Source organism: Contarinia nasturtii, unplaced genomic scaffold, assembly GCF_009176525.2.
Source record: "Contarinia nasturtii isolate CC-2019 unplaced genomic scaffold, AAFC_CNas_1.1 Cnas_scaffold_1699, whole genome shotgun sequence".
In the NCBI taxonomy this organism is placed as follows: Eukaryota; Metazoa; Arthropoda; class Insecta; order Diptera; family Cecidomyiidae; genus Contarinia; species Contarinia nasturtii.
The window spans coordinates 4,258,220-4,285,069 of NW_022199032.1; the positions used below are offsets into that span (position 1 = coordinate 4,258,220).

Genomic DNA, 26,850 nt, shown 5'->3' on the forward strand with positions numbered 1-26,850 from the left:
TGTGTGTGTGTGTGTGTGTGTGTGTGTGTGTGTGTGTGTGTGTGTGTAGTGTGGTGTGCAATATGTCCATCGTTGTTAAGTAGTTTCTTTATGTTTATTTGTGTCAGTGTGTTGATGTGGTTGTTTTGTGTGCGTTGTGAAAATCAATTTTAAAATACTTACAAGAATAGGCATCCTTATCATTAATGGTCGTTGTTCGCCCAGTACTTGTGTTTGCTGTGAATTGATGCCAGTTCAATATTGAGTTTTCGATTTTGTTTAGATAAATTTTGAAGTGGTTTTTTGTTGTTGTTGTTGTTTTTATAGACATTGATTCGTATGATAATTATTGATATAAATACAAATTAAAACATTTAGATTTGTCGCCAATGTACGACAGTAAATTTATGGCTATTTAATTCGTCGCAACGATTTATGTATAATTGAATAAGTTGCACCACATTTTCGATTTGATGAGATCAATGATCAATGATATGGAATGGATTTTGAAATGATGATTTTTTTGATGAATAAAATACATTGGCAGATAATAAGAAGCAAGCTTCAATATCTACTTGAGATATTAATACAAAATATTACAGTAGAAACTTAGCAAATTCAAAACATTATAAACAGTAAACAAACAAGAGCAACACAAAAAAAAATTAAATTAAATAACCGAACTTTGTACTCTTTCTTAATTGTTTTCATTTTAATGTTTGGCTGTGTATGTGTATGTAATGGGCTGCAATTCCGATTGAAAGAAATCACGTTTTTTATATCGACGTATAAATGCATGTGATTAATGTTTAAATAAAAAAATACAAAAGTACTACAGATCTACAGCACTAAAATTTAATTATTTGATTAGTTACGAGTAGATCGATTATTGAATGGTACCTAATTTTTACACCAATTTTTTTAAAATGTTAAATTCGATAGAGAAAAGAAACATCATCAATTCAGAACTCTAGCCCGTTATCGCTTCAAAACAGTGCGTTTGAAGCACCGATTGAGGCAAACAAAAACACAAAAAAAAAACATAATTATAAATTCAATGCTATTTTGAACAATAAATATATCCATATTCTATAAAACAAAGAATAACGCCAAACGAAAAATGCGAATTTAACTACTTACAATGGACAGCATGTTCGGGCGACACTATAGTTCGTCCTTTCCATTTCCACCGCGTATTTTTCGTTCGATTTAGGAAGTATTTGAGCTCTTCCTCGGGAGTCATGTCCAAACTCATTTCAGCATGTTTGCAATATAGCCTGCGTAAAATGAAAACGGTCAAAACATCAAATTATTTATCGAAAAGAAAGTTAAAAAAAAAACATCTTCGTCTCTTTTCATTTAAGAATGCATAACATACCAGTCAGGATGCACTCTCCATCGGTTTCCCGTAAAAAAGCTAAGAACATCACCCTTTAATTGAATCCGATGAATTTCATCTTCATTTCGAATCTGTATGCGATTCGAACCATACGGTTCAGGGTATGTTACTACTAGAGTGAATGGCGAATTCGGTATCGCCGTCCAGTAATACCATCGCTTTAATCGGGACACACGTTTCTACAATAAAAAGAAACAATCAATCAATGAAATTGGACCAAATCAATTGATGTTTGAATGAAGCTTAATTCTCACCAAATTATCCATGTGATATTTCACCATCAAGTTGATGCTCCCATTCAACTGATTTATAATTTTATCGCGAACCTAAGAAAGTACATTCAACAAAAGTATAGATTATTTTCAAAAAGGCCATTTCTGTACGATTTTTTTGTGTGTGTTTTTGAGATATTCACCTTTAACAATTGATCAGAGAAATCCCGTGGTTCACGATTATCATCCATAAGTTCAACTTCGAGCATATCAATTGTATTGTATGCTGGCTTTAAAATACCTTTAAACTATTAATATAGCGCGATTGAGAAAAAAACACAAAAATATATTTATAAAACGTAGAAATCAAATATAATAAGTAGAGATTTGAAGAGCTCTTACGCTTGGTCTTAAATCTGGATGGGTCAAAACATAGCCATTGTTATTTACTATGAACGCGTAACCATTAACGCCCAACTGAATCAATAAAAATTGAGAACAAATAATTCAAACATTCACAAATGAATAGCTTGTTCATGTGACTGCTCTTACCGTAAAGGGCATCATCAACTTTTTGATATCACGAATCGGGACATCTGTTCCAGCTACACCCAATAAATTTGCGATTGCCGTCTATTCCATAAGTCATGTTCAGCAAAAAAAAACATACAAATTTATACTTGTATTAGAATTCGAAATGAATCGATGGACAGAAAAAAGGATTGTGATTTGTCACATTTTCTTTTTTTCTTTGTGTTATTTAACAAGCCAACATTTATTGGCAATAAATTGAATTGAAACATTCATAACAATGTGTCATATTCACAAAGAATATTAACTTCGTTTTGAATTCGGAAGCCTTCGACCGCAAAAAAGAGCGGCTAAAATATCTTAATAAAAGCACAGATGATAATGTTCAATGTTCATTTGGAGAATGTAAATTGTAAAACCAAAAGAGAAATGAAAAATAATTATTAAAATTGTAATATCTACTATTTGAAGCAGATACACTACCCAAATGAACTGATACATATTTGGACCTGTGCTTTTATCGCATTTTGTTTTTTTTTTTTACATTTTTTGAACAAAAATTCTCGTTTTCATTTTTTAAAGTTAAAGAAAGCACGCCAGAGACGGTGCAGACTCATTGAGAGGCTTCTATTTAACGCACTCAACTCGATTGCACCGATTGGACGTGTTATCGAATAGATCTCAAGAAGAGACACTTCCAAAAATGAGACGGTTTAACAAACAATTTTTCTTTACATAGTTATAGGTTGTTGTAAACTAGCCAAAAGAGGAGCAAATTGAAGTAATACTCTAGAAAAGAAAATAATCCGGAGTCCAAAGTATATTATGATTGGACAAAAATGTTTAAACAACAAATGATAATTTTCATCTAAAATTCAATGTTGATGACACTTTGCTAAACGAACACAATTTTGGGTTAATTGATTTAAATCTAAAAAAATACAAATAGTTTCTTTATCGAATGTCTAAATATGTACCGCTGAGAATGAAATTGGTGAAAGAGATCTTATTTTCTACTCTCTCCTATTTCTACGTTGCAAGAGCAGGATCTAAGAATTCTTGAGTCACTTTCAATCCCAGCTGCACAAGTATAAAAGATCAAAATCTTAAGCAAAACCAAATATATTGACCTTGACTATAGCTTATATAAGCCTAAGCACTATTTTACAGTACAGTTTGTATTGTATCTAAATTTATTTTATATAAAATGACAAATATTAGCATCTTCTAGCGGATAATATGTGGTATAGTAATCGACTTTTTCTGGTATGATAATCGTTCAGCTACAATCCATCATCGTTATTAATGGTATTTCGTTTATTAAATTTTAAATGTGAAATACACCTACCTACAAATCTGTAATAAATGAAAAGATTTTTGCTCTCGACTAACGTCGATTAAATAATACTTAATGTCTATCTATCTGCCAAAAAAACATTTTAACCAACGCACTTTGTACAGATTTTGGAGAACTAATGGAAAGGAGCTTTAATTTAACCGAATAAACTCAAATACATATTGTACATAGTTTTTGTTAAACAAAAATGTTCTAAGATAAATTCGATAGCTTCATTTATGCAAAATGCATAAATACGTGCCTATTTGATAATATTTGCTTTATCTGCTGCTAATTTTTCTCCAAAATCAAAATACCAGAAATTTTTTCTAAATAATTTATCGTTTTTTTTTATAGAATCGATAAAATAAATGTTATGCCTAGCCTACTGATCTCCTTCCATGATAAGAAAATACCTCACGTGTAATTGATATCCAATGAGCCTCATTTATAAGAATTTCTTCGGTGATATTCTGTTTTGTAGTATAATTGACATACATATAGATTTATTTGGATATTTATATATCAAATATGCTCAATATTCATATATGTGTGTATGTGTTTTTTTTTAAATTCAGTATTTTTTCTCGTCATTATATAATCGAATGTTAAATGGTCAATAGAAAATAGTAAGTATATTTAAAATATTAAAACTTCTGAAAATTGAATGTTTCAACTTACCGCTCTTTCTCGCCGATCATACACTGGCATTGAAACAGTAGTCAGCATATTATATTCAAAATTATTATCCTAAAAAGATAAACAAACATTTGGCAAATGTAGGTTGGATAAAAGACGAACGATTTTTCGATGTTCATGAATTCTTTTGTTTTAAGAAGTAAAATATATACCTCGTCACTTGGCTCAAGGCGTAGCCTATCGCGTTCATCTCTTCTCTCAAATGTTCTATTTTCGCCTGATTGAAATTTTAAAAATAGATCCTTTTGCGTTTGTCGTTGCATAATTTCCCAATTATAGTCGGTCATTTTTGGATCCTAAAAACAAAGCACCATCAATTTGTGGTTTTTTCATTTTGAAATCGTCAAAAGAAATTGAAACGATTTTTTTTTATTGATTTACTCACAATAATATCAGCATACACATGTGACCAAATGACGGGATGTTCGTGTCGGCCAAGTACGAGCGGTCGTGCCATTACTGGTATATAACGTAAGACTTGTTCGCGCACTTCGGATGGAACGCTTAAATGCACATAATAACCTTGATTGATGCATGCCATCTCTTTAATCAATTGAAAATCGGGCACCTCGCTACCAATTAAATACGTAAACAATCGAACATGTCGATATGTTTCATTTGGCCAATTGTACAATTTAAATGTTTCGTTAAAATCGTTCGGTACACCGTCCGATATTAACATAATGGCCTGATTACAACCGGCACCCTCATCATTTTCTCGAAAAGCTTTTAATGTTTCAAAGGCATTTTCTAACGCAATTTTATAATTTGCAATCTTTTCAGTTTCAATGTTTTCCATGCCGGCATTTAAACTTCGTATATTATCTAATGTTGCCGGCACTAATGTATCATTAAAGCATTTTACAACCGACTCAGGTCGCTCCGAAAATTTTAATATATTGACAAAATCATTTGTGGTTAGGGTTTCCAATATATTTGAAACTACATGTTTGGCGATATCTTTACGCTGACCACGCATTGAACCTGTTCAGACACATTTCCAAAAATGAATTTTATATGCATACGGATTTGATGTACAAACAAATTCAATTACTAATGAAAGCAAACATTTACCTGATATATCGACTAGAATAACCATATCTTTTGGACTGGCCGCCGCTTCTATATACCACGGGCGCAAACGGCAGTCATATAAATCTACTGGTTCCAATTTCCATTGAGACGCTACACACAGTGACACCAAATACAAAAGATCGAAATATCAAAATTGGATTTGTCGTATTCGCTTTCAATCATACCTGGAAATTGTCGCATAAATCCATTCGATCCACCAAAAAATTGGAATGATAATGTTGGATCCTTTTGATAATTATCTTTGAATATACTATCTAATTGTTGGGACCATTGAATGTCCTTTATAACATCACAAGCTGCAATTGAGAAGAAGCATACGAATGATCACGAATGCACGTGTAAAACACTGTGAAACTTACCTCTTCCGTACACATTCGTAGGTACATGTACGGAGCTTAACGAAAGATTGACGGGAGTATTATAAAAATTTCGATTCGGTGATAGCACGATACGTGCTATGGTTACGTTAGGTGGCTCAAGGGATCTGTCGTCGAACTTTTTTGGTGCGGCGGTTGTTGTTGTATCACCCGGTGCCAGCATTTCCTTTGCATCGTAATAGAAAAACTTTTCGTCACACCCTTCTTCGTCATGTGATTGAGCGGCATTTTCAGCAGCATCCACAATACGCTGGACCGCGCTGGTCTTCGACTTAATCATGGACTCTAGCTCAGTGGCCATCGTTTCCAGAATCTTTTTTCCATCTCTTGGCACAACTTGAGCATTTTTGAAGCTCTACAATTATATTGATATCAATTTAATAATTTTTTTCTTTCGGTTGGTTAAATTGCATTGATTTATATCGCAGAAAAATATTCCAAACTTACTTCTTGTACTTCTTTTTTTCGTGTTATAAAATTGCCCAAATGCCATAATTCAACACCCAATTTATCAGCCCATGCTTTAACACTGAGTAAAGTAGACAAACGAAAGAATGAAAAAAATATGAAAATTGTATGCAAATCAAAATCTCGTCATCACACCACAAGAATTTGTCTCACATTGACAATCACAATACGCAATGTTAATGAACTAAATAATGAAACTTACACATTGTGTTTGATGGGTTTTGGTTCACTGGTCTTTGGTGGCTCCGTTTCCCATGTCAATCCAACCAAAATGGATAATATGATCAAAACAAAAATAATGAATCGCCATAAATGCATGGCGTTGAACTGATCTCTGGTTAACATATTGCCATAGAAAAAACGTAACATAAACACACTTGCAATGAAAGTGGAAAAATAAAATATAAATCGAACTCAAACTTAATTTATTTGTTTCGATTTCAAAAAGTCGCCATTGTGACCCAATAAATTACGGTTAGCTTATTCCAATGCATTTAATTTCATGTGCGTTGCGTTCACCACTTTTTTTTCTCTCTCTTCTTGATTTTTTTCTCTCTTAATTCGTTCTATCGTACTTTCTACACACCAAGATTTCCCTTTCGTATTCTTTTTTATTCCCTTCTTCTTTTCGCTTCTCAATTTTCTCTTGGAGGTTTTTACACGAAAAAAAAACCTTTTTTACTAACACAACACCTCAAACATTTTTATAAATTTTAATCTCGCCAACGTTTTCGATTGAATATTTTTCACAGTAATTTTTCTGATTGTGTTTATATTATATTTGGCCAATTATGAGCTTTTGCTGCTAAGCTAGTGTTTTGCGAAATATGTAAAAAAAAGAAGTTTTTTTTTCGCTTCGTCAAATTTGTTCCGTACTTTTTGCTGTGCCAACAATATGGCGGAATGCCTGAAAACTTACATTTATAAGTATTCTACGTAAATCAAGCACACACACAATCACACATATTTTATCGCTCCCTTTAGAAATTTCCACCAATTTTCCAGCTTTCACAATGAAATATGTGTGTGTGCGCGCGAACATGATACGATTATGCTTGTGTTTGTTTGTTCATATGACAAAACTGTGTGTGCCCTAAGCGCAAGCTTTTCTTTTTATATCATGCCACTTTTTCCCTGTAAACGATAAGCTCTCTCGGGGAAAGTAACCATTAATGTGAAGCAAACGACATTAGTTGCGCAGTATGATAGCTTGGTCGAATAGAAGATAATAATAGACATTGTTCGTCATACGTATAATTTTTGTTTTGATATTGGGCTCATTTAATGATATCGTTGAAAAATGTAAATAGAATCATCGTCCGATGACAGTTCATGAAAGTTTATGCGCAATATCTAAATGTCGAATGAAGTTCGAGCTTTCAATTCACATTAAACTCTTCAATTGAAACCAAGAAAACTGTTACATATTTCATTCGTCTTACCATAGCCAAAACAAATAAAATTGAACGTAAATATGAAAAATAAAACCCGGATGCATTGGAAAAGGTCAAAAATCTACATTAGGAGATTGCAATAGAAAAAAAATCATCATCTCAAGTTATCACATTAAATAAAAGGATTTCCAATTAGAGAAAAAAAACACCATAGAGCAACTTTCCAGTTTGAAAGAAGAATGTGAAACGGGTCTTGCCCGATGCACAAATGGAAAAATAGGATGTGAAAAGTTTTTTATCACACTCAAACGTTCATCGCACGCATACATAAATGTACAAATGATTTCAGGGGTTGTTATTTTGGGAAGATTACATATATGCATACGGAAGAGACTCATATATATATACACACACAGGCACGGTACACAATACATGTGCACATATATACGCGTTTAGGTCTGTGGGAAGAACACTTTTATTGGAATAAATGACAGTGAATTTTCAAGAGTTCCTTTTGACTAAGCGCAAAAATAAATAGCCCAAAGAAGAGTATTATTTTGTGTGCTCTAATCACTGTTCAAATCCATCTCAATACACAGATTATCCAATCAAATTTAAACCAAAGAAAAAATAAAGTAAAAAAAACAATTGTGTATAAATTGGCCATAAATCAAATCGATTCAAATGAAATTATTTTGTGTGTAAAACGGTGTAAATGCCATTTGTGCGAAAAAAATCGATTATGCTGTTGTTTGGAGTAATTGTCATTGGTATATAGTACATCGTACAATAAATAGAGTAGTAGTATAGTACGGCAATTCAACATTTGTGATTAGATGATGAAAACCTTTTCAGTCTGAAATCAAAACAGATCGAAAAACCCAAATTGCATTTCAATCAATTTTTTAATTAAATCCATAAATATACAATCTTCATATAGAGTAGTTATAACGTAAACGTAATATATCGTTATTATACCGAAATACTATATGCATATAACGTCCGAATATAGCCGTGTGATTTAAAGAGAATTATCTCGACTTGCCAATTTGTTCTAAAAGTGTAATAGTTCTCATTTGATTCGAATCGATTGAGTGTCCAAATAACATTTTTCGGACCCAATTTAATTGTCTTGATCGTGCTATTAATAATTGGGTGTTGAATTGTAATGGAAATGTGATAAATCAATATTGGAAATTTGCAATGCATATGGGTGATAATGTATAGCAAAATACATCTATCACATATAGATACACACACAGAGAGACATACACACACACTCACTCACACCCGAAACAAATAATTGTGAAATGAACACAAAACATGCATAACACCGGTAAACGATATTCCCCCTTAAATTCGCATGCACCATTCTTGTCTTCTTCTCTCTTTTTTTCTAGCTCGTCCATTGCTATTTTGTCGAATTATATCACATTGAAAATCGAATTCAATAACAATAAAGAAACAAACATCTAATCGAAGTCAACATTGGCAAATTATGTATTATCCCTTTTTCATTGCAGATCCTTACACACATTTGGACATAATCAACAGAAATTAACAACTAGACCCGTTTATTGCACTGCTAGTCAATCCATCAAACAAACAATGCAAAAATGTGAGAATGAAATCTTAAACATTTGATAGTAATCCATAATTGAAACCAAAAATAAAACGCAAAAAAAAAAAATCAATCGAAACAAAATTCTTTAAAGTGCTCTATATATAATTAATTTAAATCAAGTAAAACCAAGTGATTTTCACTCTAGTCGAATTGGTCAAAATGCAAACGTTACGGAAGAAAACTAGCCCTTGCAAGTGTAAGTGATGATAACAACAACAACCTTTAAAAAAGAGCAATTTCTGTTTTTTTTTTTTTTTGTCATTTCACGTTTCATTTTCGATCGCACATAGCAACCCTTCATTCAATCAATTTTTGCAATCACAGAAAAAAAATTATCAATGAAAAATATTAGTTTGTTCATCGGGTAACCCATTCGTTCCGGTTCGATAGCCATTTGATCGTACACTATGATTTTGTTTTTTTCTCTTCTTCTATTCTGTTTTTTATATATGTGTTTGCATGACAGTTTCTATTGTCAATTATTGGGCTCGCACCTACTTGTCATTCAATGTATATATTCTATTCACTTCATATTTTGTTGTTTTGTAGTTTTAGATAATAGTTTGTGTATTTGTTTCTAAGTATACATTTTTTTAAATATAAAAAAAGGACGAAATATGACTTTGTGATTCGTAAAAGTTAAATTGAACAAATAGTAAATGTTGCAATGAAATGGCAGGCACAACAGATGCAAATAAAAGTAAAGAAACGTTTCAGTTTTTTTAAATTTTCGTTGTTTAATAGCAATTCACATTGTAAATCGTCAAAGATATTATTAAGTGCGCAAATTCATGATACGAATGAGTTTTCCTTTTTTACTTCGCAAACTAAATTGTTGTTGTTTTTGAACTTTTTTCAACGAATTTTGACTTTTTTTTTTAGATCGAAATGATCCAGGTCGATTTTTTGGTGATGGTGTCATTTTCAAGGCAAAGTTAATCGGAATTCTTGAAGTGGGAGAGGCTCGTGGTGATCGGATGTGCCAAGAAGCATTGCAGGCAAGTATTTTAACTTCTTTTTTTGTAATAGCGAATATGTTTTCGATAATTTATTGTATTTTTTTCATTTTTTTTTTGTTGGAATTCATTGGGTATAGGATCTAAAAACAGCAATACGGGCAGCAGGAGAACATAAACAAAGAATCACAATAAATGTCACCATTGATGGATTACGATTGCGGGACGAACGTACTGGTGACTCTTTGTACCATCATCCAGTACATAAAATATCATTTATTGCACAAGATATGACCGATTCCCGGGCATTTGGCTATATATTTGGTTCGCCCGAAAGTGGCCATCGATTTTTTGGCATTAAAACAGATAAAGCAGCTAGTCAAGTGAGTGCGAATATTCATCTTTTACATTCACTCATTCGTTATGGGTTCAAGTTCCAAGTTCTTTTAAAAAAAAAAAAAGCTGAAGTTAAATTTAGAAATATTAAACGCTATTTAAATGACAATTTTTTGTTTGTTTGTTTGTTTGTTTGATTTTCGGTATCTTGTTCAGGTGGTTCTTGCCATGCGAGACTTATTTCAAGTAGTATTTGAACTAAAGAAAAAAGAAATCGAATTGGCGCGCCAACATATACAAAGCAAAACGATCCACGATCATCAGCCAGTCACATTAAATATCAAAAATACATTAGATACATCGCACTCAACTTACACTAAAGATCAAAGTGAAGCAAGTGCTACAACCAAATATGCACATAAAGAGGTAAAACAAAAAAAATTTTATTTCAAAATTTTATTCAACTCATATATATGTGTGTAAAACAGATGTCTCCGGAATCGGTGGCCGATTTAGTGGATTTGGAACAAGAGCTAAGCTCAATTCAACGTGGCATCACTCAAATGGAACGAATTACACCAATTGAACCGCCTACAAAGAACATAACGGAAGATGATCCATTCGGCGATTCATTTACACAATATCCGGTAGATAATTGTTAATTATTAATTGCTTTTATGTAATAAACTAAAATAATTCTACCTGCCATTGTAGACCTACAATTTGTTGCCGCCGCCCGAATCAACGAAAACACGCCATTCCAAGCAATTGAAACCTCCCGATGATAATTACACATCGACGGCAATTATTAGTAGTTCTGTGGATAGTCTAAATAAAAATAAAGCCAAAGCGTCAACGGCCGATGATAACAATTGGTTAAATTCAAATGATGTTATGAATTTAGGCAAAACAAATAACCAAACCATTGAAAATGAACATAGAAACGGACTAAAATTAAGCAGTAGCAATTCAATAACAACTGCTGCCGATATCATTGCAACTGATGATAATCTAATGCAACTAACAGCGTTAACCGCATCATCTGCATCACATTATAGTGATGCATTCTCGGATTTAGATCCACTTGGAACGGGTAAAATACGGCCATACATCGATAAAAAGTATTTTTTCCAAGATTTAAAGAATCCACCGAAAAAAGTACTAAAAGATTTATCGGACCGTGATGGATTTTCCACCAGTTTTCCATCGGAACTAAAAAGTATAACCGATTTTTCGGTATTTCAAGAAAAATCATCGATTGACGATCCGCTTCAAAAAAATATTCAAGATGCACGCAAAAAAAGCGAACAAAGTGATGAATTTGGAGCACAATTTTCATCGAGTACACAAATATTTTCACCAAATAATAATGGCACCCATGGTACACCGCCAAATTTATCGCGATCCGATAATGGTATTTACTTTTTATCATTTCGATTTTGTTTAGGTCTTTTTTTTTTTTGGAATATAATTACAATCAACAATTATTTCATGCGTTTATTGAAACAGTTCAATCGTGTTCAAATCTTGCCAACTCGTTTCCCGGACCATTCGACAACAACTCAAACAATAACAAAGTGGAAGATTCAGCCGATCCATTTTCACCGCGCATGCGAAATTTCGATCCATTTGAAGATGAATTCTCGAAACCATCAAGCACATTCGATTTCAGCTTTACCAAAGGTACATATTATTCTCAAGTCTAATTGTCGGAGTATTCTCAATGCGAAATTGTTTATTAAATTCACAGCCTTTTCAGAAGCCAGTAAACAAACAAAACATCAAATTTTCAATGGACCTCTGCAGGTAAGCATTTCAAACACAAATTCCAAATTTATGTTGTAATTTTTTTTGCATAAATAACGTTTTATATATATTTTAACAATTTAATTCAATTATTGTTGTGCATTTAAAATGCATGCAAAGACACGATATATGTATTGTATACAGTAGGTTTTCATTTTAATAATAAGAGTTTTTTTTTTCAAATATAGATAAATTGCTTTCAGAGAATGTTTTTCTTGTGATAAATAAATTCATTGGTCCACTGTAAATCCAATGTGAAATGATACAATTAATTAAAATCGTTCGCTGCATCATTTTTTCTCTTTCAATGTTTCATGTTAAATTTACAGTGAACTAAAAATAAAAACAATTTAACCAAAATGTGACAGTGATTGTTCCATGAAATTGTCAATTTTCGTGCGATAAATAACACATTTATATCTAAATGTTTTGTGGCCTGTTCTGTAAATTTAATATGAAAACTTATGAAATATGATGTAATTGTTTTAATTTCATCACAATTGTGACATTAAAATTGTATTGTTCGACATTAAATTTTTAGCGAACCAATGGATTTTACAGAAAATTCTCTCTAAGCGTAAGTGATCGCTCGTTTTCATGAATGAAAAATTAAAATTATTTAATTGGAAATAAATATTTGAATTTCAATAGGATGTACGTCGATTACAAGAGAGTGATTCATACAGTGAGAGTGAAGTAGTTCCAGAGCCACCACCACGCTGTGAAACGAATTTGCATTCGGATCCACCACCGTTGCCGCCGAAAAAACAATTTTCGGATATTGTTATCAGGCCACGCGTTACATCGCCTCTTGCGGCGACCCGTGATTCATCTCGATATGGTTAGTATCTCTTTTTTGCAGAGATATTTCAAAACAAAAAAGAATATATATCATAAAAATGACAAAAAATAAAATCATAAATATTTGTTTTTCTTTTCAGGCGTTCCAAAATCAAATCATGTGAACCGTGATCAACAGTCAAGTGCAGAAAATGTACCATCTCTGCCGTTGCCATCAAGACGAATCGGTCGAGCTGATCCGAGTGCATCGTACCCTGGACCAAGTCGACCAGATAAAGATGTTCCCATCTTACTCCCTCCACCAAAAACCAAAGGTAGTATTAAAAATCGAAGTCGACGATCCGAAGAGAGTGCATCGAATCAATCATCGGCGATCAAAAGTGATACGGATAATACGAATATAAATAATACAAACGCTACTACAACACCTATAGTAAAATCCATCCCAGATATAACGCTAAGTCAATTATTAACGCTTGGCATTGATGATCTTGCCTCAAAATTAAACGTTCCAGCTAGCAAATTGAATACTATGACAATCGTTGAGCTTACTAAATACTTGTCTGATTACATTGAAAAATCATCGCAAAAGAATTTCAACGTATCCGATCCACCATCATCACAATCACCCAGTGTGCCTGTATCAACGACACCACCACCACCACCACCATCCGCATCATCATCGTCAGCAATAGCAACAAAAACTCCACCATCACAATTGTCAGAAATCGGATCCGTTTCACAACCGGCGCCGCCACTTGAAAAAGCATCCGAATCATCGGCCGTCTTTAAAGTCAGCTTTGATGATTCGAACGATGCCACATTCATTGCGAAATTTGACGATAATTTCGGCATTGATAATGATTTTATTCCCAATTTCGATCATTTTAATCAACCGCATAATAAATCAAGCATTGATAAATACGCTGTATTCCGTGAAATTATTGACCAAGAATTACAAGCGGAAACAACAAAATCAAACGATGCCAAGCCAAGCGATGACAGCAATGAAATCAGCTCAGACCCAGATAGTCCAATAAATGAAGTTGAAAATCTACCATTATCATCGAAAATCGATACAAAAATCACCGAAGCCATTTCACAAGCAAAAGATCGTTATGCCGCTTTGCGTGACATCATTTTAGTGGAAGATTTATTCGAAAAACCATCATCGGGCGAAACACCAATTGACGAACGATTGTCTAGCGAAAATGTTGATAATTCATTGAACGACGAAGAAATTGTCAAATCCGAATTTGATGTTGCCGAACATAGTTCGCCAGATGCAAATATTTCGATCAATTTAGAAGATCAAGAAGATTTAGACCCGTTGAAAACGCTCACCACGCCAACAATTAGCCAACCAATTTTAAGCAGCAAAGACGATTTGGAAATTGATGAATACATGAATCGTGCCATTTCAAATTTATCACTCGATAGTCGTGATCATTTATCACCGTTGTCAAAATCGACCGGTATCAAATCACAAAATGCATCTACATCACCGTTATCGTTGCAATATAAAAAATCATCGCCGATCAAAGGCATCGATGAAGAACCAAATGAAGATAATACCATACGAAAAACAACACTGAATGATATGTCAACATCACCGATTCCACTACAAAGTTTGCCAATTGTTAAAACAGCCACAACCGAATCATTTACAATTTCAAAATCACCGCTTTCATTGCTTAATGATGATTCACAACCAAATCAAGCAGCATCGATCACAGCGCCAAGCCCAGTCTCGAAGAATAAATTGGCCAAAGAAATCGCTAAAAATGGTAAATATTCATATTTGAATCACACATTTTGAGAGAAATGTTTATCTATCGCTTGTTTTATTATCAGGAAACCAAGCGCCAGTCCAAGAAGAATCCTGGGCCATATTTGAAACAGAAAAAGTCGCACAGCCCGAAATAGGCAGCACAAAATCACCAAGAGGTAATACAACATTTTTTTTATTATTTTGATTTTAATGTAGCAAGCAAAATTTAATTTCAACGCATGACATTTGAACTAATAACAGAAGAAACCGAGAAAATGGTTGCCGAATCACCGTGCTCATCCGATGATAAGGCTGATTGGAAAACGGAAAATAAAAAGTGGCGAGGACATACATCGTCGTCTTCCCGTGATTTGAGTCCATGGGATGATGATGAATATAGATCCCATCGTAGTTTGTCCTCGCATCCAGATCGACATGGTTTTTATATGCGACATGCACGCCGAATGAACTCTTGTGATGATGAATACGAATACGAGGACGAAAAGTCAAGACGTCGAGATAGGCGTAATAATGGTTAGTTAGTTTTTTCTCACACACTACTTCTCGGCGCACACATTTTTAGCAATATTTATTATAGCAACGGTTGAACAAATTTAACACACAAAAACAAATTTATCTTGATTAATTTAGGCTCTCAAAATTGGTATCATCCAAATAATCATCGATCATGGTCGCCGGCGGAAGATGAAAATTGTGATCATGGACGGTCATTTGATCGGTGTTCATATGAAAGAAGCACATACGGTCCGCCATATGAGAAACGAGACTTGAAATCAATTGCATATTCATCGGATCGTCATCTTTACAAAGGATACGATAAGCGAAAATATATGCGTGACTACGGTCGACCATACGATATGGACGATTACAGCGGCTATGATCAGCAAATGAAGCACGGACGAAAGGGGTACGCTGACGAAGTGTATGAAAATTCGTCGAATTTCAGTATGCGGACCAAAGGGCCGAAAGAATATTTTTACGAACGTGAAAAGCACAGTTTTGATCGTGATAGCACCGAATCATTCGAAAGCAATGGACGAAGACGAAAATCGTTTGGCAGTGGTGGTGATATGTGTGGTGGTTTTAACTATAGAGAACGATATTCATCGGCCGATCGAAAACGTTCGTTGAGAAAATCGAATAAAAATCAACGGTCCAATGAAGAGGAATACGAACAAGATTCCGATGGTGATGCTGCCGTTCATCGTTTGCCACCGACTGAAACACGAAGTCTACAACGTCGACCAAGAAAAAGTAGCGGATCATCGCCATGGGATGGAGAAGGTAATTAAACGTTGCTTTTGATTTTTCCATATATCTTTTTTATCGTACAATTTAATACGTAAATGTAGATGTCACTCCAACCACAGGTAACCGATCATGGAAACGACCAGCAAGTGCATCCGAATCGGAAAGAAAGTTGGCCGAAAGTAATCGACGATTAAATCCAGCCATTTCTGGATCGGATGGAGAAAAAGACCGAAGGTAAATCAAAGTACACGAATTCAATTTGTGATTCATTCGATAATCGAAAATGACATTTATTTCGGACAGATTTTTCCGTAAACCACGAAGTCGTGATCGTGAAGCCGATATAAGAAGTAATTATGCGACGATGCGCTATCCAAGCGCATCACGGGGCGATGATTATGAATACGATGGTGCCGATTATGATGAGGAAGAAGAAGAGCAACAACAATTTCATGATGTGCGACGTAAAGATCGTCATGCAACCGATTATCGTCGACGATTTGAACACAATCGCAACATTGAGAGTATGCATCGCATTAGCCGAAGCAATCGTGATGTATGCTTTCAAAGTGAAAAGGATCGTTACGATAAATTTGATTCATTTGATCAAGGTTCAAAAGGTGGTGGTAGTCGTTCATCATCGCGACGTGAACGTGATTTTGGCTATGAAGATACACCGCATGCCAGTGGTGGTACGACCAAATTTGATTTTGAATCGGCCGACAATGGGTTTGAAAGTGATTTTAATACGGCACCCGAAAAGAATTTACGTTTTTCAACTGATTTTTCCATTGACAAAACATCCACATCGGCCACGCGATTGAATCAAAACACACATTCGATTCCAATCCAATCGATGGCTAGCAATTCCGATATAAATTCAACGCCGCCACAGCAAAAATTACGTTTCGATGATAAGATAACAGTGTCAAAATTCGATTTGTTTGAAGATGATGATTTCTCGAAGGCCGAATTTTCCTTTCAAAATGAAGATCAATGGATTGAAGAGTTACCGAAAAAGAATAACTTAAAAAATGTGACATCAATGAAGCAGCGACATGATAACATCAAAAAATCCGAATCGGTTAACATATTTGCACGTAACAATGATGATCCATTTGAAGACGATGACTTTTTCAATAAAAAATCAACCGAACAAAATAACAATAATTTCGCAAAATTCGAAGATAATCTCTGATCTATTTCGTCATACAAGCACCCCAATAATTTGGATCGTTTAAATGGTAAAATCAAGCGTTCGACAAACAATCTACTACAAAACATGATAACGATCAAATTTTCAATTAAAAACTTGATAACCTATAACGTGAAATATTGACAAATGCTTTAAACGATCAATCACATTTTGAGCAGCCTGCATACACGAGTCATATGCACTTTCTATCGGAATGAAAATTCCTTAAAAAAAACTATAGTAAATTGGTGGGAAAAAAAGAAAAGAAAAATTGTAACAAAAAAAATCTTAAAGTCAAAACTCATAATAATATTTATAAACAAAATAGTGGAACTAACAAAAATCGAGTGAAAAAAAACATATTTATGATCATTATTAGACAGCTGTAAAAGATCAATTTGTTTTCGGTTGAAAATTTATCAAAATAATTGCAATATATACAATTTTAGAAAATTAATTTTTTGGGCGCAGTATTCAGTAGTTGAGTCAAAAAGTCTGTGTATTTATCGTTAGATATTCAATGAGATTTTCCTATATGATGGCACAAAACGCTATGATACTCAAAAATAGAACACAAAGAAACAAAAAAATACTATGCATTTTTATCATGTGAATATAAACAAAAAAATTGATTTTTTTTACTCATTTAATGATTTGTACAATGTTCGATTTTTTCTTTGTTATAATGATTTTTGATGTGGTTTTTTTTAATTCTTGTCTATTACATTTTTTTTGCAGAATACAATTGAACAAAAAATATTGTTTTTATTAATGTCGTAATTTCTTGCCGGAAATTTATTATTTTGTTTTTGGGGGTGATTATCCAGTGAACAGAATGAATATCTAGCGCTTGAATTGACATACAACTTTTTTCGTCAAAAATTTATAACGATGAATCGAACAAAATGAATTGTATTTCACCATTCTGCTTAGTTAATATAAATTAATTAACAGATAATAAAATTAAACGAACAATTTTCCCAAAATAAATGTAAATAATCTGAACCCAGTCAAAAATAATAAAATATATTAACAAAAATGTATATGCCTTTCTTTTCCTGATTTATTTTTAGCAACCCTACTTCCCTAAATTCTATCTATAATTTATTTTTGATCTGAAAGCACAGCCTTGTCCCCTAGTATTATGAGAAATAATAAGAACGTTATTTGAAATAAACTCAACGTCAAATCGACCAGCTCGTAGCAATGCCTTATCTAGATTGTTGCGTCGATTTGTAGCACCCAAAACGATAATACTATCTATCCATTTCCGAAAACAATTGATTGATTGTTTGATTGGTAAACGGATGCAAACCGGATGTTCTCTCTTCACCAATCGAATCAATTTCATCGATAAAAATGGTGCATGGCATTTGGCCGCTCTGAACAAATTACGAACACATCTAGCACTATCTTCGATCCACATTCTATGAACTCGGAACCAGACGCATGAAAGAATGAAACTCCAGCTTCACCGGCAACAGCACGAGCTAACAATGTTTTGCCAGTTCCTTTTTCAGAACAAAAGGAAGAGATAATAACTTGTGTAGTCTTCAAAGCTTTGTCATTGTCTCTCGTTTCGGTAATTTAGCGTAATAAAACTCCTTTCTGTAATTTAGCGCCGGTAAGGTGTGAAAATTTGGACGATCTTTTCAAAAATTCCACAATATCATGTAATTCTTGTTTGACCTCATCACAGCCCATGACATTATTAAATCGACATTTGATTGACTTCGTATCGACTTTGAATTGTGATCTATTGAATCGATCGAATAGCTCCGAATATGCAAAGAATAACACAGCAATTAACGCGAACAGGATGGATATCATATAGTAGGCAATCTATGCGACAAACAAAATCAATTGCAATCAGTTCCGATGAATTTTCATAACATATTTTATTCATTTTCGAAAAGTTCAAATTGTTATACCCCAACGACTTGTGAAAAAGATACACCTGACTCATACACCTGTTGTTCGGTCTCACTAGGTTGTTCAGTCTTATCACAATTCTTGCAAACGCAATAACATCGTGTAACATTCACATTCTTTGTATCGTCTTCGATTTTTTAGTCAGACGGCCTTCCACTGAATCGATCAAAAGAAATCGTGATTTAAATTACACAATTATTAGAACATTCGATTTTTGTTTTTAAAAAAAATACTTCTTTGTAATTGTACCTAAATTTGTCCGCGAATAAAAAGTATAAAATAAGTCCCAACACGATCGTAAATAAGATAATCTATGCAACAAACAACGTCAGTTTCGATGAATTTTCATTCGTTTTTAAAAAGTCTGAATTGTTTTACTTTAACGAGTTTTGATGCAAATACCAAGGAGGGAACCACGGATTCCAATATGTGCTAATTGGATAACCTCAAGGCAAATACCCATTTATCTACAGCGTATGCCACTAAGTAATCCTTCCAAATCCCATTTTAATACGTTGCATTTGCATTCTACTGGTGAATATCGGTTGGCTAAGCTGATGAATTCAATTTGAAGGTAGTAAAAGTTATTGCTCATTTAAATTCTTACTTTGACTTTATTTTATTTTTATTTATTTATTTTTTTTTTTTTTTTTTTTTTTTATTTACTTTTTTTTTTTGCTTAAATTACAGACAGTAAGAAAAATAATTTTTTTTTTTAACGGTTAGAAAACAAAATACTTGGGTTTTTTTTTTTTTTGGATGATATTCTTTTTCCTTTTTCCATTAGGGTATTCCAAATAGCATGTCATCTCAGTATTTCACATGGTATTGGATTTTTAAATTTTATATAAATGATTGCGTGTATATTTACTTAGATATTAGGTCCACGTAAAATACCGAACAAATCTACATGACATCTTTCACATACCCTATTATTTGAATGAATTTTATTTTTCCTCGAATTTTTTACTTACGACATGAGAATAATGAACGAACGGAAAAATATCCTACTCATTTGTGTTGTTAACACATAATGGCAAATGTTGTAATGTAGCCCACACATTACGCATATGAAAAATCTATATAAACAGCGTTTCAAGTGCTTTCTAATTTAAATAATATAAATTGAGTCGAGATTTTTTTTGTAAAAATAGTGATAAAGACATGACCTAGTGTTCCACAGCTTCTATTCCTCTTCAACACTTCTTTTTCTTCTAAATTAAGGAGACAAATGAATAAATCAATTTCTTGTTTTTTGTTCTTGTCGTTTTTTTTTATCTTTTATATTTTTATGTTTTGTTTAAAATTATTTTTTTTTCGCAATTTTCCGTCAACTAGTTCACTATTTTTTAAAACACACTCTACTTGAATTTGAAGTAAAATTGTATATTCATTTTCTTTCGTCTGCATATGTTAATTGCAATTCATTATTAATATTCGTTTATTTTTTTAAAAAAATCTCCTTTTCTTTCTTTGTTGCTGCACTTCGGAAAGAAAAAACTTCCCACCTTTACGATATATTTTGCTTAATTGCAAAGTACTTTCAGTTTTATTTTTAGATTCGAAAGCGATTCACGTATTTATGATATATGTAAAAGAACAAAGGGGCTTTTCATTTTTTTTGTGGTTGTATTCAGCTACTTAAGGAATTGAAAACAATTGTTTTTGATGTATATGAGTTTTTTTGTTTTGTTTTGTTTTCGGTGTTTTTGTAATTATTGTAATAGTACTAAAATATATGTTTATGCTATGAACATGATAGAATAACTCATTGGTCATCATCTGATGTTCCTGCTTTCACAGTGGATGCATAACTGGGCCCAATATTACTTCCACCAGAAGTGGTCGATGGGGAATTATTTAAGGGGCTTCCATTTGGTTGCACATCTATTGTTTAAACAAATGTTTAACAAATTCTTCATATTAGCAAATTCGAGTCACAGAGATATCTCTCTATTATGGAAACATATGAATGTTTTTTTTTTTTTTTTTTTTGAAAATGATGGAAAATATGAATGTGGTGAAAGATAAAACTCTCCTCGGTTGGAAGGAGATTTTTAATTGGTGAAAGTTTTCACTGTAGAGAGGTTTCCTTGTATATTAATGGCATGTCGACGACAAACAAATGAAGTAAAATAGGATCGTTGTATAGTGTAATCAGCATGGCGTAAAAAAAAGACAAACAAAGAGCATTCCGAGATATTTAACAGTAAAAAGTTTGGACTGAACACGGTGTGCTCCGGCAAAATATCTTATTGCTAAATATAATACGAAAAGCTCGAATTGTATTTTTCATCGCAATACTGTATGCTTTGCGATGATTTCACAGTCAAATAGCTTGGCGTCGATTTGTTGGGCAGAGTTTCACTTTGAATGGACGTCGATAATACTCACCTGCAATTTTAATCGGTTGAGAATCTGAAATATTGCGCAAATTATGTTTAACAATTAATTTGCAATCGCCACCTTCAACCTCAGACACATCATATACATAAAGAAAACCATTTTGTGTTGCAACCAGAAGCCTATGGAAATAAAAATGTATTGTTAAAAAAAAATAGATCAAACCATAGATATCAGAGTCGATTGGAAAAGAATGAATTTTACATACTTTAGGGAACGATGAATTGTTGTAATGACACTAATTGGACTGTAACCGGTGATCGGTAAAACGGCTGTGGCAAAGTCACGACCTTGGGTGAATACATCGGTGACTTGTGTTGGAAAGTAGCTGGAAACCGTTTTACTTAAGTACCTAAATGAACAACAATTAAAACAGACAGTTTTTAAATACCATAATGATTTCAAATCGAAAACGACATTTAAAAATAAAAAAAAATTACATACCCCATCCAATCTTCGTTTTTGTGATTGTTTTCTTTTGCCTCTGGTGAGACCCGTTCCAATTTAAAAACGTGTACCGTTTCTGTATTTGAACTACAACATAAATATTTTGAACAGGTGCTAAATGCTAATGATGATATTGCCACGCAACGTTTGACACCACGTCGAAATTCAAATAGTTTGGAGCCATCTTCAACGGAAAATACTCGAATCACAGTGCCTTTTTCACTAGCCGTTGCGATTTCGGTGCCAGCCGAACTGAATGTTATGGCCGCCAACGGATTGTCATGAGCTGGAATCATAATTTTGGCCTGCAATGTAACTGCATCAAATATTTGCACTTGACCAACCGTTGGACTACCCGGATATGCCAAATAACAATGATCCGAATCGGATGCAAGTGCACACAATCCACGACGATTTGGCGGCGTATCACGTATTGTATGCACAACTTTCATATCACGAATATTATGTATGTATAAACTTTCTTCCAAACACACCACCAAACGGGCCCGATTCAATTTCACACCAAGAATTGTATTCGCATACGAATAGTTGCATATTTCCGTTCCTTTCTTGAAATGACATACCTGTAAATCAAAAGTTGCGCGCACAAATTGTTACCAAATCAGTCATCAGTCGGTAAATTTTGAATAAAAAAAATGTGAAATATTAAACACAGAAGTCTGGTGGATTTACCTTCAATTTTCTGGGCGCATTCAAAGAGACAACAGCCACTAATGAACTACTGAATAAACGTTCAACTATTGTTATCTCTTCACCGGAACTTTGGTAGATCTCTTCCAGCGTCGAATCGATCGAGTTAAGGGAAAATAGTGAGAATCCATTTTTACAGCCCACAGCCAACGATCTGCATTTGAATAAATAAAGAATAAAAATTTTCGCTTTAAAAACGTGAACAAAAATTAAAAAAAATACTTTACATAAAAAGAAGACATTTTTCAGAAATTTAAATAGATAATTTCGTCACATTGTATTTGTACAACGTGAAAATGACCATCAAAATAATTAATAACAATAATAATTCATTACGCATTTCTTATCAACGGCACATGCATAAATGCAAAAAAATTGACAACAATCGTCGAAATCGACCCTCTCAATCAGTTTTGTAATGTATGAATAAATAATTGTTCATTGTTTCAAGTGACACCAAAATGACAAAAGGAACAACAACGAAAAAAGAAAAACAAAAGCACAGAACCAAATAAGTTTCACAATCACAAGATTAAAACGCTCGAAATAAAATCAAGTATTGCAAGTGAGCAAATACGATTTGTAATTACAATTATAAATTATGAATAAAAATGAAATTCACAAACATATTTATATTTACATATTGTGTATTTCCGAAACACAAAAAAACTGCGCGTAATTTCAAGTAATTTTGCTGACATTGTTTTGTCACATTTGCCATATAGTTTTACACATTGATTTGCCATATTTTCTAAATGCATTTTAGTCGAATAAATTTACAGAAAACGAAATATATAAAGCAGCAACTTACGAGCAATCTTGGTTGAAATTTACAAAAAATCCCATCGAATCGCTATCATTTTGTTGAGATCCACCACTCAAACTCATCTTCAATTCACCCAAATGTCTGACAGTTGAAATGAGATGATTCTTTGTATTGTAGCACGACTATTTTCTTCTCTTTTTTGACTCGAATGTTGACAAAGTTTTCAACACAAACACAGTTGTTTTTACACGTTCCGTACTAATACCCAACTTCTCTCTTCGCTGTTCACCATCAACTCTGTGTGTTGGAAGTGTGTATGTGAGTATGCGTGTATATGAATATATGGATATATGGTTGGTTAGTTAGATGATTTGTTTATGTATGCAACTAATGACGTTGTTTGTATTGCTCTAGCGTACAGCACACATGAACAATGTTTCTTCTCGAACTCGCAGTTGTTGTTGTTGTTTTTTTTTTTGATATTTTTGAATTTACGAAACGTGTGTAGCTCTCGGTTTAACCAGCACAACAATAACAACAACAACAACGAAAATTGTATCGAAGACTATACCATGGGGCTTATATGTAGATGATCTCGTTGTATCATAAAACACAAACGCACACGGCCAATGATTCTATATTTATATGTATATCACAATAATTGTCAAAACGAAATCGAAACGAACGAGTGAAAATGCTTTAACAATGAAACGTCCTCCAACAACAGCAACAACAACAACAAAAACCAAAACTATTTTATTTTCGTTTGACTAAATAATAAATACACGTTCGAACAAATCCAGTATTTAATGGCTTGTATCGGACTAATGATGCTATTGCAATTGCGAACACTTTTTCTTTTTAAAAATATCGAGATAAAAAAAAAACTGTGAACCTAATAGCAGAAGCAAAAGCAGAGAGAAAAAAAAGTCCACACTCGGAGCGAAGCTAATTTAATTCAAAATTCCGTTTAGTCACAGATACGAATCGAAAATGTCTTTTCAAAATTTAATTTTTCATCAACAGTCGAATTATTTTTCTGTAAAAAAGATTTCAAAGTTTTTTTTTATTTAGATATCACAATTTGAATTTTTTTTCTGCACTACACTATTTCGCCATATTTTTTTGCTTGTTTATTTGAAATGTGTTGTTTTGACCACTGCTGTTGCGTTATTTTTTTTGTTCTTCGTCTTATTTGCTTTGTGTTTTCGTTGTGTTTGCACGTATTTGTAATACGTATGTATGAATGTTTTGGAAGGAGAGAATGACAGCTGATTTTATGTTTTTGTTTTTTTTTTTTCGTTTTTTTTTAGTACCAAATCAACACAAAATCAACAGTTTAGAGAAATATACGGGGAATTTTGAAATTATTCTTTCGATTGATTTATTTTCACTTGGCATTGACAATGTTGACACACGCACAAAATATTAATCAGGTTTAAATAATTGAAATAATGTACAGTGTACACAGCTTCACTGTTCGAATTTAAATGACAAATTTTTTTGCCAGAGAACACATATACATACGCACAGCTAGCACGCATCAAGTCATTTAACAACGGACTAATTATTATTATTATTTGCAAAAGTATTGCCGTTTTGCACATACACACACATACTCACACTCATACATACATAAAAATGACGACAGTTGACAGCACGACCATCATTGAGGTTATGTGTGTTTGATGATTTAATTCAAACGTGATCGTTGCATTGAAAATAGTGGTATTAAGTTCAAATTCAATTTAAATTGTCGAACATTTCTAACGGAAAATAAAACGTAATGGCTGAACCACAAATGGCCAAGGATGCTGTTTTGGCAAAAAGTGAAAAATTGCCAGATGTAACACCGGTCGTTAAGGGTTACGAATGGAACAATGGAATCGATTATGATCAATTGCTCAGCTCATATATTCATTCTGGATTTCAAGCGACCAATTTGGGAAAAGCCATCAATGAAATCAATCGAATGGTGAAGCATAAACATTTATTTGCCATTGAAAAATGTCAATAATATGTTTTATTTTCAGTTAGATTGTCGAGAAATTCCAATGCGCGATGAAGATATTGATTTTTATGAAGACGATGAATTCATTCGACGGAAAAGCAATTGTACAATATTTTTAGGTTTTACATCGAACATCGTATCATCTGGTTTACGTGAAACGATTCGATTTCTAGTTGAACACAAAATGGTATGCATTTCATTCTTTTTGCCAAATTGCCATAATATCAAAGAAATATTTTATGGAAAATATAGATTGATTGCATTGTTACCACTGCCGGTGGCGTTGAAGAAGATTTGATTAAATGTTTGGCACCAACATTTATCGGTTCATTCGATTTGGATGGGAAAACACTTCGAGAGAAGGGCATCAATCGAATTGGAAATTTACTAGTTCCGAATGATAATTATTGTAAATTCGAAAATTGGGTTCTACCCATACTTGATGAAATGCTCAATGAACAAAAGACAACGAATATTTTATGGACACCATCGAAAATCATTGAGAGATTGGGACAACGGATAAACGACGAATCATCGATATATTATTGGGCAGCAAAAAATAAAATACCAGTATTTAGTCCGGCATTGACCGATGGAAGTCTTGGTGATATGATGTACTTTCATTCACATCGTAATCCTGGATTGGTCGTTGACATTTTATCCGATTTGAAGAGACTCAACACAATGGCAGTGAAAGCAATACATTCAGGTGTTATCATTGTTGGCGGCGGTTTGATTAAGCATCACATTTGCAATGCAAACCTAATGGTAAGCATTAAAAAACCCTATTCAATTGTACTTATTTTGTATTTACAACTGCCTTAATTACCTTTCGTTTCTCGAAGAGACAATTCAAGAGTACTTAAACGAATCGGGCGTCTTTTTTGAGATTTCCTGACATAAATATTCCAATTGACTTAAATTAAATCGTTCGTATTTTCTCTTGCAGAGAAATGGTGCTGACTTTTCCGTTTTTCTGAACACGGCCTCTGAGTTTGATGGCAGCGACAGTGGTGCCAGACCTGATGAAGCCGTCTCTTGGGGTAAAATCAAAAAAGATGCAACACCAGTGAAAATCTATGCAGAAGCAACATTAATATTACCATTGTTAGTTGGCCAAACATTTGCTAAGCGACATTTTTTGAATAAAGACAAACAAAATCCGTAATATTGATGAAACATACATTTTATTCAATTTAATTTGAAATACTCACTTAATTCAAGTTTGAGACTATGCCTTTAATATTTTAGTTTTTATTTTTCTAATGAGAAGTGATACTTTGCTACTACCATGTCTTTTTTTAATCAAATATTTGCGAAGTGATTAGA

The 26,850-nt window shown here is 33.2% G+C and overlaps 4 protein-coding genes across 22 annotated transcripts in view; 2 read left to right on the top strand and 2 right to left on the bottom strand.

The window, feature by feature from the left end:
- LOC116347123 (voltage-dependent calcium channel subunit alpha-2/delta-3) overlaps positions 1–7,091 on the bottom strand; it is a 10,997-nt gene extending 3,906 nt beyond the window's left edge. The window contains exons 1-16 of one of the 7 annotated variants that reach the window (XM_031777573.1): positions 6,299–7,091; positions 6,076–6,157; positions 5,611–5,983; positions 5,416–5,547; positions 5,231–5,341; positions 4,542–5,140; positions 4,309–4,452; positions 4,139–4,207; positions 3,874–3,930; positions 2,143–2,223; positions 1,993–2,067; positions 1,794–1,898; positions 1,633–1,704; positions 1,358–1,557; positions 1,120–1,256; positions 163–216 (exon numbers count right to left, since the gene is read on the bottom strand). In XM_031777573.1, coding sequence (XP_031633433.1) covers positions 163–216; positions 1,120–1,256; positions 1,358–1,557; positions 1,633–1,704; positions 1,794–1,898; positions 1,993–2,067; positions 2,143–2,223; positions 3,874–3,930; positions 4,139–4,207; positions 4,309–4,452; positions 4,542–5,140; positions 5,231–5,341; positions 5,416–5,547; positions 5,611–5,983; positions 6,076–6,157; positions 6,299–6,465 — 2,458 coding nt within the window. In that variant the 5' untranslated portion in view covers positions 6,466–7,091. The remainder of the gene's footprint in view (positions 1–162; positions 217–1,119; positions 1,257–1,357; positions 1,558–1,632; positions 1,705–1,793; positions 1,899–1,992; positions 2,068–2,142; positions 2,224–3,873; positions 3,931–4,138; positions 4,208–4,308; positions 4,453–4,541; positions 5,141–5,230; positions 5,342–5,415; positions 5,548–5,610; positions 5,984–6,075; positions 6,158–6,298) is intronic. The other 6 variants (XM_031777572.1, XM_031777574.1, XM_031777576.1 and 3 more) reach the window with 6 other exon arrangements.
- Positions 7,092–8,020: 929 nt separating this feature from the next.
- LOC116347121 (protein disabled) lies at positions 8,021–17,875 on the top strand. 10 transcript variants are annotated; one of them, XM_031777569.1, is made up of 18 exons: positions 8,021–8,260; positions 9,014–9,108; positions 9,235–9,310; positions 9,997–10,112; positions 10,211–10,453; positions 10,623–10,832; positions 10,895–11,053; positions 11,121–11,820; positions 11,916–12,089; positions 12,157–12,212; positions 12,754–12,789; positions 12,864–13,053; positions 13,154–14,800; positions 14,868–14,960; positions 15,046–15,318; positions 15,436–16,089; positions 16,158–16,290; positions 16,360–17,875. In XM_031777569.1, the coding sequence occupies exons 3-18, from the start codon at positions 9,274–9,276 to the stop codon at positions 17,252–17,254; spliced, it is 5,616 nt and encodes a 1,871-aa protein (XP_031633429.1). In that variant the 5' UTR covers positions 8,021–8,260; positions 9,014–9,108; positions 9,235–9,273; the 3' UTR covers positions 17,255–17,875. The 10 variants fall into 10 exon arrangements, with proteins under 10 accessions (XP_031633429.1, XP_031633426.1, XP_031633431.1 ...); XM_031777566.1 differs by having other exon boundaries at positions 9,260–9,310; XM_031777568.1 differs by lacking the exon at positions 8,021–8,260 and adding an exon at positions 8,317–8,826 and having other exon boundaries at positions 9,260–9,310.
- A 2,000-nt stretch (positions 17,876–19,875) lies between these two features.
- Positions 19,876–24,916, bottom strand: LOC116346882 (WD repeat domain phosphoinositide-interacting protein 2). 4 transcript variants are annotated; one of them, XM_031777148.1, is made up of 7 exons: positions 24,827–24,916; positions 23,556–23,807; positions 22,727–22,898; positions 22,031–22,617; positions 21,795–21,938; positions 21,578–21,708; positions 19,876–21,070 (listed from the first exon to the last, which is right to left on the bottom strand). In XM_031777148.1, the coding sequence occupies exons 2-7, from the start codon at positions 23,630–23,632 to the stop codon at positions 20,952–20,954; spliced, it is 1,230 nt and encodes a 409-aa protein (XP_031633008.1). In that variant the 5' UTR covers positions 23,633–23,807; positions 24,827–24,916; the 3' UTR covers positions 19,876–20,951. The 4 variants fall into 4 exon arrangements, with proteins under 4 accessions (XP_031633008.1, XP_031633007.1, XP_031633006.1 ...); XM_031777147.1 differs by lacking the exon at positions 24,827–24,916 and adding an exon at positions 24,406–24,819; XM_031777146.1 differs by lacking the exon at positions 24,827–24,916 and adding an exon at positions 24,082–24,395.
- LOC116346883 (probable deoxyhypusine synthase) lies at positions 24,849–26,704 on the top strand. Its single transcript, XM_031777149.1, has 5 exons — positions 24,849–24,946; positions 25,021–25,485; positions 25,544–25,708; positions 25,774–26,289; positions 26,471–26,704. The coding sequence occupies exons 2-5, from the start codon at positions 25,297–25,299 to the stop codon at positions 26,687–26,689; spliced, it is 1,089 nt and encodes a 362-aa protein (XP_031633009.1). The 5' UTR covers positions 24,849–24,946; positions 25,021–25,296; the 3' UTR covers positions 26,690–26,704.
- The last annotated feature ends 146 nt before the right edge of the window (positions 26,705–26,850 follow it).